At 44.9% G+C, this 16716-nt stretch overlaps 1 protein-coding gene across 2 annotated transcripts in view; it reads right to left on the minus strand.

Annotated features, from left to right (window-relative positions):
* Positions 1–16716, minus strand: part of NEK10 (NIMA related kinase 10) — a 337168-nt gene that overhangs the window by 297551 nt on the left and 22901 nt on the right. For both annotated transcript variants that reach the window (XM_069730006.1, XM_069730007.1), the window contains exon 2: positions 4529–4641. In XM_069730006.1, coding sequence (XP_069586107.1) covers positions 4529–4602 — 74 coding nt within the window. In that variant the 5' untranslated portion in view covers positions 4603–4641. The remainder of the gene's footprint in view (positions 1–4528; positions 4642–16716) is intronic.

Genomic DNA, 16716 nt, shown 5'->3' on the forward strand with positions numbered 1-16716 from the left:
CCAGCCCCAAGCGCTGGCATCTGTAGTAACTACTACGTATGGATCTGCGGACCATAATACTCCTTTTCTTAATTCCTCTGGCTTTGTCCACCAGAGGAGAGACCTTCTTACACAATGTGATAGGTGTAAAGTACTGTCCAGAGAAGACAGACTCCTGTCCCATCTGGAAAGAATCAATTTCTGTAGTGGTCTTGAATGGAACTGAGCCCATCTCACACACGGAATACAGGCCGTCATCAGGCCGAGGACTCGCATGGCCGTCCTTGTCGTCACCCTGTGCTCCAGCAGGAGCCAAACCTGAGACTGCACTGCAATCAGCTTGGACTCGGGTAAGAGGGATATTCTGTTCCTTGAATCCAGACGTACTCCCAGAAACGTCTTCATGCACTCTGGAGTCAAATCGGATTTCCGCCAATTTATGACCCAACCAAGTTCTTCCATCACTGAAATAGTTCGGTTCCTGTGGTCTGATAGAATTTCTGGCGTTCTTGCCACCAGGAGAAAGTCGTCGAGATAAGGGATTATTCTGATCCCTTGATTTCTTAGGAAAGCGACAATCTCCAACACCAGTTTTGTGAAGATACGAGGTGCTGAGGCAAGACCAAATGGAAGGCACTGAAACTGGAAGTGACAGGTCCCGGACGGCAGGAGTACCGCAAACCTCAGAAGCCTCTGAGAAGAAGGGTGGACGGGAACCTGATAATAGGCACTCATTAGATCTAGAGTGCACATCACAGCATTCTGATCTATTAGGAGTATTGCCGAACGGATGGATTCCATACGAAACCTCTTGTACCTGACCCAGGCATTTAGAGGTTTCAGATTTATTATAGTGCGAGATTCGCCGGACGGTTTCATTATGGAAAAAAGGGAGGAGTAATGACCCAAGCCTATTTCCGGAGATGGTACCAGAACTATGACCTCTGAGGAGAGCATTTCCATCAGGTCTGTCAACATGGGAGAGTCTCGTGGTACTACCGTAGGACTGATGAATCTGTCTGGTGGGGGGGAGTAGAGCTCTATACTGTAACCTTCTGAGATGGTCCAAGGACCCACTGATTTTGAGTGATCCGAGCCCAATTGTGCGAAAATTGGCGGAGTCGACCCCCTATGAGACTGGCGTCATTGCGATTTAGATTTTGAGGAAGGGCTGAAGAAGAAACCTCTGTTTCTATTGCCCTGGCTACGGGAGCCCCTATAAGATCCTCTACTGGATCTGCCTCCTCGAAACTCAGACTGCCTTCTGAAGGGGAATCCTCTCCGAAAGGACTGGGGCTTCTTAGTTTTCTCCTCTGGAAACCCCTTCTTTTTGTCGGAGGCTGACTCCAAAATGGTATCCAGGGAGGGTCCAAAAACCCTTTCACCTGAGAAGGGAATTGAACAAAGTTTAGATTTGGAAGCATTATCCCCCGACCAGGACCTTAGCCAGACCGCCCTCCTAGCCGCGTTAGATAAGGAACTGCATGTGGCCGAAAACCTGACTGACTCAGCAGTCATATCAGACAGATAAGCCGTGGCAGATTTCATCATAGGGAGGGAATTTATGATTTCAGATCTCGGGGTCTTATTGGATAGGTGTTCCTCCAATTGACCCATCCATAGATACATAGACCGAGCCACCGAAGTAGCCGCTATATTTGTTTTTATTAGAGCCGCAGAAGATTCCCAGGCTCTTTTTAACAATATGTCGGCTTTCCTATCCATAGGATCACGCAGGTTTGATGAGTCCTCAAAAGGTATGGCCGTTTTCTTGGCCACCTTTGCCACAGGAACGTCAATTTTGGGAACTTCATCCCATAGTTTTATGTCCTCCGGCTCATAAGGTAGACGAGCCTTAAAGTCCTTGGATAACACCAGCCGGCGTTCTGCCTCTTTCCATTCTTCCAGAATCATGGCCTTAATGTGCTCGCTAACCGGAAATACTGTCTGCTGACGTGACATAAGTCCACCAAACATCAAGTCCTGCCTGGTTTGTGGTTTAGATGTCTCCTCTATTTGCATAGTGCATCGCACCGCCTGCACCAGATCATTTGTGTCTTCTGCCTGGAAGAGGTATTTTCTTTGGTAATCCTGGCTTCCTGACGGAAGCTCTCCCTCTTCCTCTGAGACGAAGTCCTCTGAGTTAGACTTGTCCTCAGAAGTAACCTCCTGTTCTCTTAAGTCCTGCTCCCGTCTGGCCCGCTTACGGGTGGGGATAGGACTGGATTTCTGCACCATGGTAGACAAAGAAGCTTGTACTTCTTCACGTATAAGGGATCTCATCTCAGCCAGCAATGTGGGTTGTTCGTCCCTTACGACCTTAGCTGTGCAGTCCCCACATAAAGATTTCCCATGGGAGTCCGGGAGCTTCATATTACAAAGGGGACATCTAACAGATTTCCCAGATGCCTTGCCGGATTTCTTAATCTGAACAGGAGGACCCGCGGGGTTTCCCTTATCCTTAAATGACATAAGAAGGGATAAGCACTGGGGTGAGCCTGCTTCTGCATATAGATAGGGGAACTTGCGCCATGCGCACTTACCCCCTCCTCGGTTGGAGTACTTGCTTCCATGATGAGGGTAGCAGGTCCCCGCAGCTCTCAGAGCCAGATCAGGAGCGCTTCTGCCGCTGTGCGATTCACTGCACGCTTTCCCCCGCGCATACAGCGTTACCGGAAATAGCGGTAACGAAATGCCGACGGACCGGAAGTGACGCGTTCTGACGACTTCCTGCCGGGAGACGCCGTTCTGGATACCACGCTGCCCAGGATGGCCGCGCACCGCGTGGATAGCGTCCGCAGCCGAGAGCCTCCCACCGGGAGGAGCGGCTGCCACCAGGAGCTTCGTCCACTCCTGGTCTTTGGAGCAGAGGGACCCCCCACCGGAGGGTTTCTGCCCTGAGCCTCTTGACAGGGGGAAGGGTATTGGCAAGCCGCACGATCCCCCTGAGCTCCGGTAAGTCCTGCTCTCACTCGTGCGTCCCTTCCTTGCAGGGACAGGAAAAACACTGAGGACTGTGGGTGGGACTTGGCCTTTTAAACTCGTGTGTTTCCTGTCCCAGCAAGGGGAGGAGGACGTCCTCCAGGGTGCTGTCAGGATGACGTCCTGGAAAATATGATTTTTTTATTTTCACACCCAGACGTTATAAACTTTAGTGAAACACCTGGGGATTCAAAGTTCTCACGACACATTTAGATAAGTTCCCTGGGGGTGTAGTTTCCCAATGGGGTCCCTTGTGGGGGGTTTCCACTGTTTAAGGACATAAGGGGCTCACCAAAGGCGACATGGCGTCCGATCTCAATTCCAGACAATTTCTCCTGTTACCCTTGGGAAAATAAAAAAATTTGGATCTAAAGTAATTTAAAAAAAAAGTAAAAATGCTGGTCAACTTTTAACCCTTATAACTCCCTAACTAAAAAAAATGTAGTTCCAAAATTGTGCTTATGTAAAGTAAACATGTGGGAAATGTTACGTATTAAGTATGAAAAGCATGAAAATTCAAAGTTGGAAAATTGTGACATTTTCGCCAAATTTCCGTTTTTTCCACAAATAAACCCAAGTCACATCAAAGAAATGTTAACACTGTCATGAAGTACAAGATATCACGAGAAAACAATGTCAGAATCACCAGGATCCATTGAAGCCTTCCATAGTTATAACTTCATAAAGGGACAGTGGTCAGAATTGTAAAAACTGGCCTGGTCATTAACATGCAAACCACCCTTGGGGGTAAAGGATTATGGAGGCCACTGTGCTCTTAGGAACCTTGAGTACTGCAGAGATTCTGTTGTAATCTTGGCCAGATCTGTGCCTTGCCACAATTCTGTCTCTGAGCTCCTTGGCCAGTTCCTTTGGCCTCATGATTCTCATTTGGTCTCACATGAACTGTGAGCTGTGAGGTCTCATATAGACAGGTGTGTGCCTTTCCACATCAAGTCCTATCAGTTTAATAAAACACAGCCGGACTCCAATGAAGGAGAAGAACCATCTCAAGGAGGATCACATGGAATGAACAGCATGTGACTTAAATATGAGTGCCTGAGCAAGGGGTCTGAATACTTATGACCGTGTGATATTTCCGTTTTTCTTTTTTAATAAATTTGCAAACATTTCTACAATCTTCAACTTGCTTAACTGTTCACAATAACAGTAATATTGACCACGGGTGCCCAAACATTTACATGTCACTGTATGTATACACGTACTTAGCTCCCAAAAATAAAATGAGGTCGAAAGGTTGCAATACTCAGCAGCTCTTTCTGCACAGAAGATTTACTCAACCATGTCCCCCACTATTTACTATGGTTGAAGCTTACGTACTGTAACATAAATATGTAGAAAGGAATATTACTTTCAAAGACAAAAACAGATTCCGTATGTAAAAAGAAGAAAAGGCCAAGTATAAGGGTTGCTGCACATACAATGTTTTTTTGGAAAAACACCAGTGCAGGTTTTTGAGCCAAAGTGAAGAGTGAATGAAACAGCACAACGTTAAGTGCGTAACTCACAATCCTGTGAGAAAAATGATTTAACTATAAAAATTACAAACCTTGAAGCTGCTCCTTGATTTTTCTTTTCAGAAACTTTTTCCGTTTTTTTCCCTTTCTCATCTTGATCCGGCATTATAAAAGAACTCAGTTCATAGAACTGAATTTCCTATTCCTGAAAAAAAAAAGTTCAATTTTAAATATTGTGCAAAATCAGTAGCAAAAATTGCATGTTGAGCCCATTTATTGGCTGTTTCTAGCAGAAACATTCTGCTTGTATTCTAGTTGTGTTTATTTGTCGAGAAGCTTGAAGTTGTAACTTTATACTTCACTGTTTAATTTTAACCATTTAAAAGAAGTGACAGATTATTGCCAAGGAAAAAATGAAGAGCCATTAAGAGTATTAAATATTGTTGAAGTCCGAGTGGCATATGGCAGAGGTATGTCAGCAGTCCGCTATGGCTCAGGCACCTGCGGTTTTTGATTCTATACTTCTGTTTCCTTTTAGGAATAAAGAAGCTCGATTCATGAGGAATACGGATCCGATACATAATTAACGAATATACAAATGGAAGCCGAGAGCCTCCATTAATTATAATGGGGTCTGTTTGATATTGGTTATGTGTCTCTATTTCTTTAACTAAATAGAACAGAGAAACGACATGGTAAAATGCAGGTGCAAAACAGAGCCATATACATCTTAGCACTTACTACTGAACGTTGCCTTATTCATGCTGTTTGGTGCCTACAATATGGATCTTTGGTATCATTTGATCTCCAGTTTGTCACGGACGTGGTTTGTGGAACCACTGTACCACGGACCGCGGAGAACCTGGGGGGATGTAACTAAGGCCAGGTTCACATTTGCGTATGTGTGCAGCGTTTCAGCCGCATAGATCCGCATGCGTCACGCGGACATATCTTTAACATGGTGTGCGCAGGGACATGTGTTTGCATGCATCGTTTCGCTCTGTGAGGCGGCGTCCGGCGAACACAACATGATGCATTTTTTGAGGCGTCAATTATGCGCAGCCATGCGAATGCGGATGGTTGAGTGCATCAAAGAAACGCATTACTGTCTATGGGAACGCATTGGTACGCAAGGACATGCGTATGCCTGCGTTCTATGCGCTTGCATACTTCGGACTGTGCATGTTCAGGAACTGTTTTGAGACACGCCCATTGAGACATGAAAATATCGTACGCATGTGCATAAACAACTCAAACGAAGGCAAAAACGCATGCACACGCAGCATTTTTTTTTGCCTTCATGCGTAAGCTTGTGAAGGAACAAATTATGAAAGATTCTCCATTTTGTGCTTTGACTCCATTTTGTTGTTGGTTAAAGATAAATTCTGTTATTTACTTAGGTAGAAGGTTACAGCTGCTCTGAAATAACTGTCCTGTTTCTCACGAAGATAACATTTTGTTATTCAGCTAGTCTATGGTTCATAATTGGTATAAAGACCTTGAGTATTCTAACTCGAGTGAGCCAGATAAGAGACTCGTGGGGGTATCGCTATACAAGACTGAGGCATCTGTTAATATGTTTTTCTATGCCAAAAAGACATGACTATATCTGTAGTTTCCATTTTTCCTGTATCCTCATGGGTTAAGTTTTTCCTGTATTCTTATAGGTTAAGAACTGTGAACGTGTTCTTATGCTGATTGGTTGAAGTATAATTTCTATGACTATGAAAAGTCAGACAATAAACAGGGGCCCAGAGATCTGCTCGATCCCCCACACAGAGGCACAAGTCTCCGTCTGGTCATTTTCAGTTGCCGGCAACGCCCTGTAGATTAATCTGGAAATCACTGAGTCAACCGTGAAGGATCACTTTAGATCCTCCCTCAACAGCTTGGCGCCCGAAACGTGGGGCCCCAACCAGGATCGCCTCTGCCCCCTGGAGGACAACCAGACAAAGGACCCTCAGAGCGGACACGGGCACTGGAAAATTGGGACTGATCATCCCCCACAACAACCATGGTAAATTGGCAGTTATACTGTCCAGACTGACCGTTTGGTGTGGTTTTCCTGTGTTTGTTGCTGCAAAGAGGATCTGAGGTTTGTCCCCGATGGTGGGTGATTTTTGGGTGGAATCATATAGAGGTGTAGTTCCGTTGGGAGCCCAGTGCTCGAACCGTACCTCATAAGGGACGGACACCCCGGATTGACCAGTGATGTAATTCTCTTTATAGTCAAAATATCCTGAATTCCTGATCATTGTTAGAATCAGGCGCGGTGAGGTGATCGAAGATTGGGTAGGATACATAACTCAGGAATATATAGAAGTATACAATATATATATATCCAGAGGTATTCGGAGGGAAGTTTAAGACTCCCTCCTCCTTTCACGGAGTACCGCGTTTTTGGGTTGTCCCAGTGGGGGACAGAGAGACCCAGTGGAACAAACCGTAAAGGCCTCTCGGTATTGTGCACAACTAGGTAAGGATATTTAGCTCTAAAGGAGAATCATGTTTCCATGGAAGTAAGAGAAGACTTTGAATTTGTGTGTTGAATCTGATACTGTTAGCCCAAAGATGAGGAAAATATTCTCAATCATTGGTTTTTCTAAGGTGTTCTGGCATATGAATTGTGTGATGAAGGTTTTGTAGAAATTAATTAAGTCTGAGAACTGCTGTATTCTGTTTCTGTGTAAATTTCCCGATGGGAGGGGGTCAAACAACTGCGCTGTGTCTTTCTGCTTTCTGTGCTGAGGAATGCTGTGATGTTCTTATCAGTTCTGTGTTTCTGGTATGGAGGGGTCGAGTCGCTGCATCCTCTCCTTGTGTAGTAAGAATTATTGTAAGTTTAAAGTAAAATATGGTGTCTTGTTTTAGAAGGAACTTGTATGATAGTTTGGTTATCAGTGTAATTAAAAGATTGGTAAAAGATTTATCTGCTTCAAGTTGAGTGGTTGATATATAGCAAATTAAGGATTAACAGAGAAAGTGAATTCGGATTTGTTTTTGTTACGTTGAAAAAGGGAAGCTGTCTACTACTATGACAAAGACTGAGAAAGTGGCTGAATGTTTTGTGGTGCAGGAAGGAATTGAGAAAGTGATTGAGGGTAATGTGTTAGAAAGCCAAATAATTAAAAAATAATAATCTGAAACAGGGGGGCTCCCTGTTAGATGATATGGTCCCTCCCCAGGAAATCAAGCCTCTCCTCCCGACTGTAAGCTCCGTGCCCCTCAATCCCAAAGCACCAATATATCCTGGGTTGTCAAAACTTAGTGCACCCCCACCCTATAATCCTGCTGGGTGGATTTGTGATGTATGCGGAGTTACTAATTCTCAGTGAAGAGAGTTCTGTTACAATTGTGGAGCAAAAAGACCCGGAGTTGTAGCCCCCACCTTTCCCTTGCTAAACGCTGACGGCACTTATTATCAGCCACCGCCAGCACCAGTCCCTGGTATGCTTAGTATTGCTAGTGGTTATGAGTATCCACCCCCTCCTACTTTAGTTACCCGATTCAGAAATATCCCCCATGGTTTTCTATAGACAAATAGCAGCGAATCGAGAGATTTATTCCACTCCCTGGAGAGATCTGTTACACTTACTCCATGTGAAGGCTGGGGAGGGGTATTTTCCAATTATTGAGGGGGAACCTTTGAGAGTGATGTTGATTTCTGTAATGCTTTAAAGGTTTGGGCACAAGATAGACGAGCGGACCACGCTACCTCCCTCACAGATGTCACACAGGACAAGGGGGAGAGTGCCGAGAAGTTCTATGGGCGTCTTATGGTAGTACTTAAAGATTTGGGGTTTTCACTGTATAATAAAGCCCATCCACACCTTTTTGCAGTAGCTTTGATGTCCGGCCTTAAATCTGAATTGAAAGAGGCAATAATGTCAATGAGACCTGATAATGAGACTTCCATTCTGGACGATGCATTGAAAAAAAAAAAAAGTAGTACAAAGTTTCCAGAAGAACTTAACCCATTCTGTATCAGCAGCGGCGCTCTCTAGCCGCCCCCCGCTCTCAGCCCCCCCCCCCCCACAGCTGCAAGGACACAGCTCCCAGCTCGTTCCTTATTAGTGGCCCAAGCAGAAGACTTCAGCTCCAGCCCCCCTCCCTTACACAAATCCAGTCTTACGCTCAAATATCTATTTTAACCCTATGTCTGGGAATCTCGCTCCCCAGCCCCGCCGCACCAGTTCTCGCTTGCAGTGCTGGCGCTGTGGCCGACTCGGTCACTTTCAGAGAGATTGTCACACCCCTGCTGACAGATGCTACCCTCAAGTTCCCCCTTCCAGTCGCAATCTGAATACTGGAAACCCTAGGGGATACTCTAGTTACGGACAATCTCAAAATCCTGATAATCGCCCATACTGAAGGGGTGGCCAACCAGGGTCTGCCATCACAATGTCCTCCACCAAACCTGGGGCATGCTCATCTGTCACGCTTCCTGTTGGGGACACTCTTGTTAAGTTTATGGTAGACACTGGGGCGGCCAACTCTATAATCAAGTCATCAGATGTACCTACGGATATCCCTATTCAATTCTCGGATCAAGAGCTTGTTTCAATTGGAGTAGATGGCAGACCCAATGAACATACTCTTACAAAACCTATCCCTGTGGGACCTTTCCCTGAAGTTACTGCTCAGTTTGTAATCTCTCCCTCATGTCCGGTAAATTTACTGGGGACAGATTTATTATCACAGTTCCGCTCCAGAATATAATTTCAAGATGATGGTCAAATGGTATTTACGTTATATAACCCCTATGCAGATGAGCATAATGAGAAGTGTATCTTATATGCCCTTTCCCCATCAGTTTAAAAAAAAAAAGCGGGGGGGGGGGGGTTGGGATAGTGTCTCTAACCCTGGCAGTTAGAATATCCTTATGTCACGCTGCTTCAGTATGTGGGTAATTTTTTGTTTTTTGTTGTGTGCACAGACAGAGCAGGAAGCCATTGTTGCCACTGTTAGTTTTCGCAAGTATCTGGCAGATCTGAACTGTCGGGTTTCGGCCTCGAAACTTCGGTTCTGCCTTGGTCAAGTGATATTTTTGGGTCACTGTCTCCTTCAGGGTGCCAGACACCTCACAGAAGAAAGAAAAATAGCCGTCAGCTACAAAGGATGAGACTGAGCTCCAGCGTTTTCTTGGACTATGTACTTATTGTTGTTAGTGGATACCGGACGCATCCCGCATAATGCTACCTCTCTACAATGCCCTGAATGACTGTTCAAGATATGGTGATGATTTTGGCAGATTCCACACTGGATAAGCTGTTACTACAGAAGATACTGTATTGCACGGAGCTGCACTCCCTCCCTCCCTCCCTGTCAGGACAAGAGGCAGAACTTCAGGATCTGTCTACTGCATGTGTTCTGTCCAAAGACAGGCGGGCTAATATATACACGGACTCACAGTATGCATTTGGTATTGCTCATGATTTCGGAGCCCTATGGGCCAATCGAGGGTTTGTTACTACTGCCGGGACTCCAGTGAAGAATGCTGAAGCTGTTAAAACCCTTATGGACCCAATCAAATTACCTACCCAGGTGGCCATTATCAAAGTTAAGGAGCACGGTCCTAGGAACAGTCCACAGACTGTTGGTAACGCCTTTGCGGATATGCAAGCAAAAGCTGCTGCTCTTCTACCCGTTGAACCGCCCATACCAGCTATGGTGACCACACGCTCTCAGCGTAAACAGTTACAAGAAACACTGACTCTACAGGAACCTGATGATCTATGCCAGACTGAGGTTTTCTGCCGGACCCCGCGAGACCGCTTAATGACGATGCAGAGAATGTTTCCAAAGGAAGAAGTGAAGCAGTGGAAGCTGATGGAGCACGTATGGACAATGGTCTCTGGAAAAAGGACCAACTTGTGTGTCTCCCTAAGCGGATGTACCCTGCTATTGCCACGTGGGCGCATGGGCCCACACATCGAGGTATCTGTCAGACCTGCAATCCCGGTCAACTTCAACGTGTACCCCCAAAGCATCTTGCTAAGCCCGACTATCCTTTCCAAAGGCTCCAGGTGGACCACATCATGTTGCCTAAGTCTGAAGGTATGAATATTGTCTGGTGGTTGTCGATATGTTCTCCAATTGGCCAGAAGCATTCCCCGTTACCAACGTGACTGCAAAGACCACAGCAAAGAAACTGGTGATGGAAGTTATATGCAGATATGGTGTTCCAGAAGTTGTTGAAAGTGACCAAGGCTCATGTGTATCAGGAAGTTCTGACAATGCTTGGATCCACTGTAGCTGTCCATATTCCGTACCATCCACAATCTAGTGGGAAAGTTAAGAGACTGAACGGCACACTGAGGGGACAATTGACCAAAATGATGCAGGAGACTACGGCTCCATGGCCAGGGCTCTTATATATTCGTACTACCCCTATTGCAAAACATGGCCTGTCCCCATATGAGATATTGTTTGGTGCTAGGTTCTCAGTTGTAAATTTTCAGTCTCAGTAGTTGTCAGAAGAAACTGACCGTGCTGTTCAAAATGTTATTCAGCTTAGTAAAAATGTTGCTAACACCTATGTTTTAGTTTCTTCTTTCCTTCCAGATTCAGCAGAAAACGATATTGGTTATAATTTGAAGCCTGGTGGTTTTATGGTCGTGAAAAGCTATGTCAGAAAACACGGACTAGAACCCTTGTATGACGGTCCCTACCAAGTCCTCCTCATTACTCCTATGTCAGTAAAGCTGGAAGGAAGGCCTTCGTGGATCCACGTATCGCAGTGCAAGCTGGTCAAACAGACTAGTGGCAAATAAGGGGACATGATGTTTTGGTTTTTCGTATTTCCATTTAATAATATTGATAACCCAATGGGACAGCCTAAATTCCACAACATTCTTGAATAATAAGTTTGTACAATATCATGAAAGATTAATAGTACAGATGGGTATAGCCAATAAAATTGTCAGTTCTATTTTCATTTACCCTATGATTACACAAATGTGGGATAAATTGCTTAGGGCCACAGATTATCCAGATGATCAAATTTGGGGATATATTGGATATACTTAATACCACTGCCTGTGTTATGAATCTGTTGAAGGGTTTAAAGCCCACTGATTGCTCAGATTATGTCCCACTAATTCATGAAGCACCTAAACTAAAGGTCCCAGGGGGGATAACCGTATTAGCTGATAATTATACCTGCTATAATACCCACGACACTACAGGTACACCAGTAGGGGTCTTCGAGACAGGTTTCTGCAAAGAGAACAGTTCCCTGGATACTGACTTGCTAGCTAATCATACACAGTATATGTACGACATTTATTGGTTATGTGGAGATGGTAAGCTCCGTCCTAGGTTGCCTAATGCCTGGACAGGTCAATGTACCCTTGTTAAACTAGCTATGCAGTTCAAGATTTTACCTTGGGATCCGGAGACACCTGATGAATATACCAGAAAGAGGAGAAGTCTTGATCAGCTCCACATGAGTTATGAAGAAGATCCATTAGTATATGTCGATGGCATTGGAGTGCCAAGGGGGGTGCCTGACCAATTTAAAGCCCAGAACTAGATCTATGCTAGCTTTGCTTCTATAATCCCACAGGTGCAGATTAATAAAAATGTTGATTGGATCAATTACATATATTACAGTGAACAAAGGTTTGTCAATTTTACCTGTGATGCTTTCCAAGGTATAGTTGAGGAGTTGAGCCCTAACACTAGAATGACCCTCCAAAACCGACTAGCCCTTGATATGATTTTGGCTGAGAAAGGAGGAGTCTGTGGGATGGTGGGAGAGGAATGTTGTACCTATATCCCTCAGAACTCTGGGGTAAATGGAAAGACCATGATAGCCCTTAAAAAGATAAATGGGTTAGCAGCAGAATTAAAAACAAATGTTGGAGTAGACACATCTTTCTTTTCCGGCTGGTTGGGTGGGCTCAAAGGATTCTTTCAACAAGCTTGTCTGGTACTGATTGCCCTTCTTGTAGTTGGATCAATAATCCTCTGTTGTGTTATTCCCCTGTATAAAAAGGTTATCACTGAGGCAACTCCGACTGGCACCTTCCTCAACCAAGAAGTAGACTCACCAGAGTATAATGGCACTGATCCAGGGGAGATCCCCAAGTACGTCCCCCTCAAGAAGTTAGACAATACCCTTTACTCTCAGATGATGCTAAGAGATTTAGTTTAGGGACAGCGGGAGAACTCCATGTGAAGCTAGTGAAGGGTTCAGCTGCCTGGAGGCCTCTCACAAGGGGAGAGCTTCTGAGGTGTCTGGATGAAGAAATCCACCTCCCCTTTCCCCATCACATGGACAGTCTCGAAGGATCTTTCTTTTTAGGGAAAAACTTAGTGTTTAGGGGGGGTTGTCAAGTTGAAAATATATATCTTTATACTCTTTTGTACTTTTATATATTCTTATGCTGTGAAACAATAAGTTTTTCCCCTTATGTTTGCTAATGCAAATTTAACTGTATTTAAGATGGCTGCCAGTATTCACATAAGTTAGAAGATATTCAAAGACTCAGAGATTAATATGATAAAGACAATGACTGTAATAAGGACAGTTGGTGGGTAGACACCTTCTCCTTTCTTAATCCAGCCAATTGGTTTGAGGGACTTGCGGCTGGATAGCTGGAATCTTACAAAGTTTGTTACATATCGCTGCCTTTATCCTTGTCATGTATGTAATACTAAAACTTGTATTTTGGTGTATTTCTGTATGTATTAGGAAATTCTGCACTAAGACAACTAATGATGAAACCAAAAGCGTTGCCACCCCTGCTCTTCTCTACACCGATTTTACAAAGTTACCTGATGAAGATGTTGAAGCCAAGCGCATGGCTATCTTCAAAAGATCCCAACCACTGTTATCAATAATTGTTATTCATAAATTCTAGTATACAGGGGGGACGGGTACGCCGCAACAGCCTTGGCTGGTAACATGGCACCAGTCATGTGAAGACCAGTACCCCTCGAGCTTATAGCTTGGGATAGTACCTCTGATGCTGGACATTAGTTAACAAAATTTATCTAGGGGGGAATGTGAAGGAACAAATTATGAATGATTCTCCATTTTGTGCTTTGACTCCATTTTGTTGTTGGTTAAAGATAAATTCTGTCATTTACTTAGGTAGAAGGTTACAGCTGCTATGAAATAACTGTCCGGTTTCTCACGAAGATAACATTTTGTTATTCCTAGTGTATGGTTCATAATTGGTATAAAGACCTTGAGTATTCTAACTCGAGTGAGCCAGATAAGAGTCTCGTGGGGGTATCGCTATACAAGACTGAGGCATCTGTTAATATGTTTTTCTATGCCAAAAAGACATGACTATATCTGTAGTTTCCATTTTTCCTGTATCCTCATGGGTTAAGTTTTTCCTGTATTCTTATAGGTTAAGAACTGTGAACGTGTTCTTATGCTGATTGGTTGAAGTATAATTTCTATGACTATGAAAAGTCAGACAATAAACAGGGGCCCAGAGATCTGCTCGATCCCCCACACAGAGGCACGAGTCTCCGTCTGGTCATTTTCAGTTGCCGGCAACGCCCTGTAGATTAATCTGGAAATCACTGAGTCAACCGTGAAGGATCACTTTAGATCCTCCCTCAACAAGCTGATGCAGATAAAAAACGCTGCATAAACATGCATTTGCATCTGTTTTGGCATGCATTTGCGCATGCAGATGATATGCTGTGCACATATACGCAAATGTGAACTTAGCCTAAGTGAACACCAGACTGTTTACTAGAACCTCTGATGGTGAGCTTAGACTTGGCTCCCGATGAACACCAGGTGCCACTCCAGGACAGACCAATGGTCGTGCAGCAGCTGAACCCAGAAGGACAGACTGGATTGAGCAGCAGGCAGAGCTTGTATCAGAATGCAGCAGACAGAGTTTGTGTCAGAGTGCAGCAGGCAGGATTTGCACCAGGGTGCAGCAAATAGGATTTGCACTGGTATGCAACCTTTCACAAAATAAACTGTAAACCGAAAGGTTGCTCAGGCACCTCCCCATTGGGGAGGAAGCAATATATCCAAAGTGTCCCACAGCCATTGGATGGGGAGAAAATAGCAAGTGCATGCTGTGACCCTTTAAGAGGGCGGGAGTGCACGCACGCGTGCGTGCCCTAAGGATATGGCTAGAGAAATGGCTGGAAGCATGCAGAGCATGGGGAACGGAAGAACTGTCTGCAGCACAGGTGAGTGAAGTGACACGCCGGAGACCTTGTCTGTGAGAGCAGGGATCCGGCATGGTGCTAACACAGTTCGAGTAAAACAGCTAGATGCCTTGGGGCAGTGGTATCAAGAAAATGTTATTTTAAATAAATGAACATTTGGCCAGTTTCAGATGCATTACAGTTGCAAGTCCCCGACCAAAGTCAGGAGTGTGTGCATTAGCGGACATATCACCTGTTCAACCCGAGCGGCTGCACCAGGGCCCAGAGGCTCCAGGGAGGCCCTGCAGGGTGACTAATAATGAGGGTAATCTGGCCAGTTTATCCAGCCCTGAGGCCCTGAGGCTCTGGCAGGCCCCTGGCCAGATTGAATTCATGTGCGGCGGGCAGGGAGCAATCCCTGCAGCTGCACTGCCTGCAAGAGAAAAACGCAGCGGAGCAGGGATCCATTCTGCTTCCTGCCCGCGCTTCTTGTCTCACACAGCAGCGGCTGAATGACATAATTATTCAGCGCTGCGGCTGTGTGAGACAGGAAGCTGCTGGTGATGGTGCGGCTTCAGGATATTGTGCGCAGAGGTGAGTTGTGTGTGTATGTATGCAGAGAGGTGAATGGTGCTGTGTGTGTCTGTGTGTGTGTAGATGGAGGAGAAGGCAATGATGGGGGTGATGGGGCAGAAGGCAATGATTGGGTTGACGGAGAAGGCAATTATGGGGGTGATGGGGCAGAATGCAATGACTGGATTGATGGAGAGGGCAATAATAGGGGTGATGGGGGACAAAGCAATGATGGGGGTGGTGGAAAGGACAATAATGGGGGTGGTGGGGGAGGAGGAAATAATGGAAGTGACGAATGGGCAATAATGGGGGTGGTGGGGAGGAGGAAATGATGGAGGCAGTGTATGGGCAATAATGGGGGTGGTGTGGAGGAGGAAATGATGGAGGCGGTGTAATGCGTAATGATGGGGTGGTGGGGGAAAAGAAAATGATGGTGGTGGTGGAAAGGGTAATGATGAGGATTGTGGGGAGGAACAGATGATGGAGGTCGTGGAATGGGTAATGATGGGGGTGGTGGGGGAGAAGACAATGATGATGGCAGTGGAAAGGGCAATGATGGGGATGGTGATGGAGGAGGAAATGATGGAGGTCATGGAATGGGTAATGATGCGGGTGGTGGGGGAGAAGACAGTGATGATGGCGGTGGAAAGGACAATGATGAGTTGTGGGGAGGAGGAGGCAATGATGGAGGTGGTGGAATGAGAAATAATGGAGTGGTGGGGAGCAAGCAATGATGGAGGTGAAGAGGGCAATCATGGTGTGGGTGAGAGTGAAATAATGAGATGCTGGGGGAGGAGGGCAATGAGGGGTGTGAGGGATTAGAATGGGAGGAAGGGGGATTTATAATGGATTTAGGAACAGAGGGAAGTGGAGGAAGATGTTATTATCGATTATTATGTCTAACTCAGTCCCTTAGTGTAAAGTGTACTCACTTATGTATAGCACAGTCCCTTAGTAGATAGTGTACTCACTTACGTATAGCACAGTGCCATATTGTATAGAGTACTCACTTATTATGTATAACACCATCCTTAGTTACATAGTTTCCTCTTTTTATGTATAACACTGTCCCTTATTACATACCATCCTCTCTAGTTATATATGATGCCCTCCCTTATTATATAGCTTCTTCTGCTGTTATGTACAGTGCTGTCTCTTACATAGTGTATTCTTGTTATTTTTGTTATTCACAGCGCCCTCTTTTATTACATAGTCCCCTCTCTTATTAGATATAAAATGACTTCTGATGGAGGACCCGGTGACTAGACTACCAGTCCATCGGCTCCTCCTTTAGCAAAGCTTTCCCATGCTCCATCAGCCATCATTGTATGTAATATAAATATAAATATATACTGTATAGTATATGTAATATAAAAATAAATATATACTGTATAGTCGATCCTATATAGATAGAATCTATGCTATATTCACACAGTCTAATGTATACATACAGTCTATCCTATATACACACAATATGTCACATACACACAACCTATGCTGTGTATATATCTGTGCTAATTACACATACTGTGGATTTATTCCATAGACTGTGCCAGGGCCAGACTGGTCATCGGGC

This window comes from Ranitomeya imitator, chromosome 6, assembly GCF_032444005.1.
Source record: "Ranitomeya imitator isolate aRanImi1 chromosome 6, aRanImi1.pri, whole genome shotgun sequence".
In the NCBI taxonomy this organism is placed as follows: Eukaryota; Metazoa; Chordata; class Amphibia; order Anura; family Dendrobatidae; genus Ranitomeya; species Ranitomeya imitator.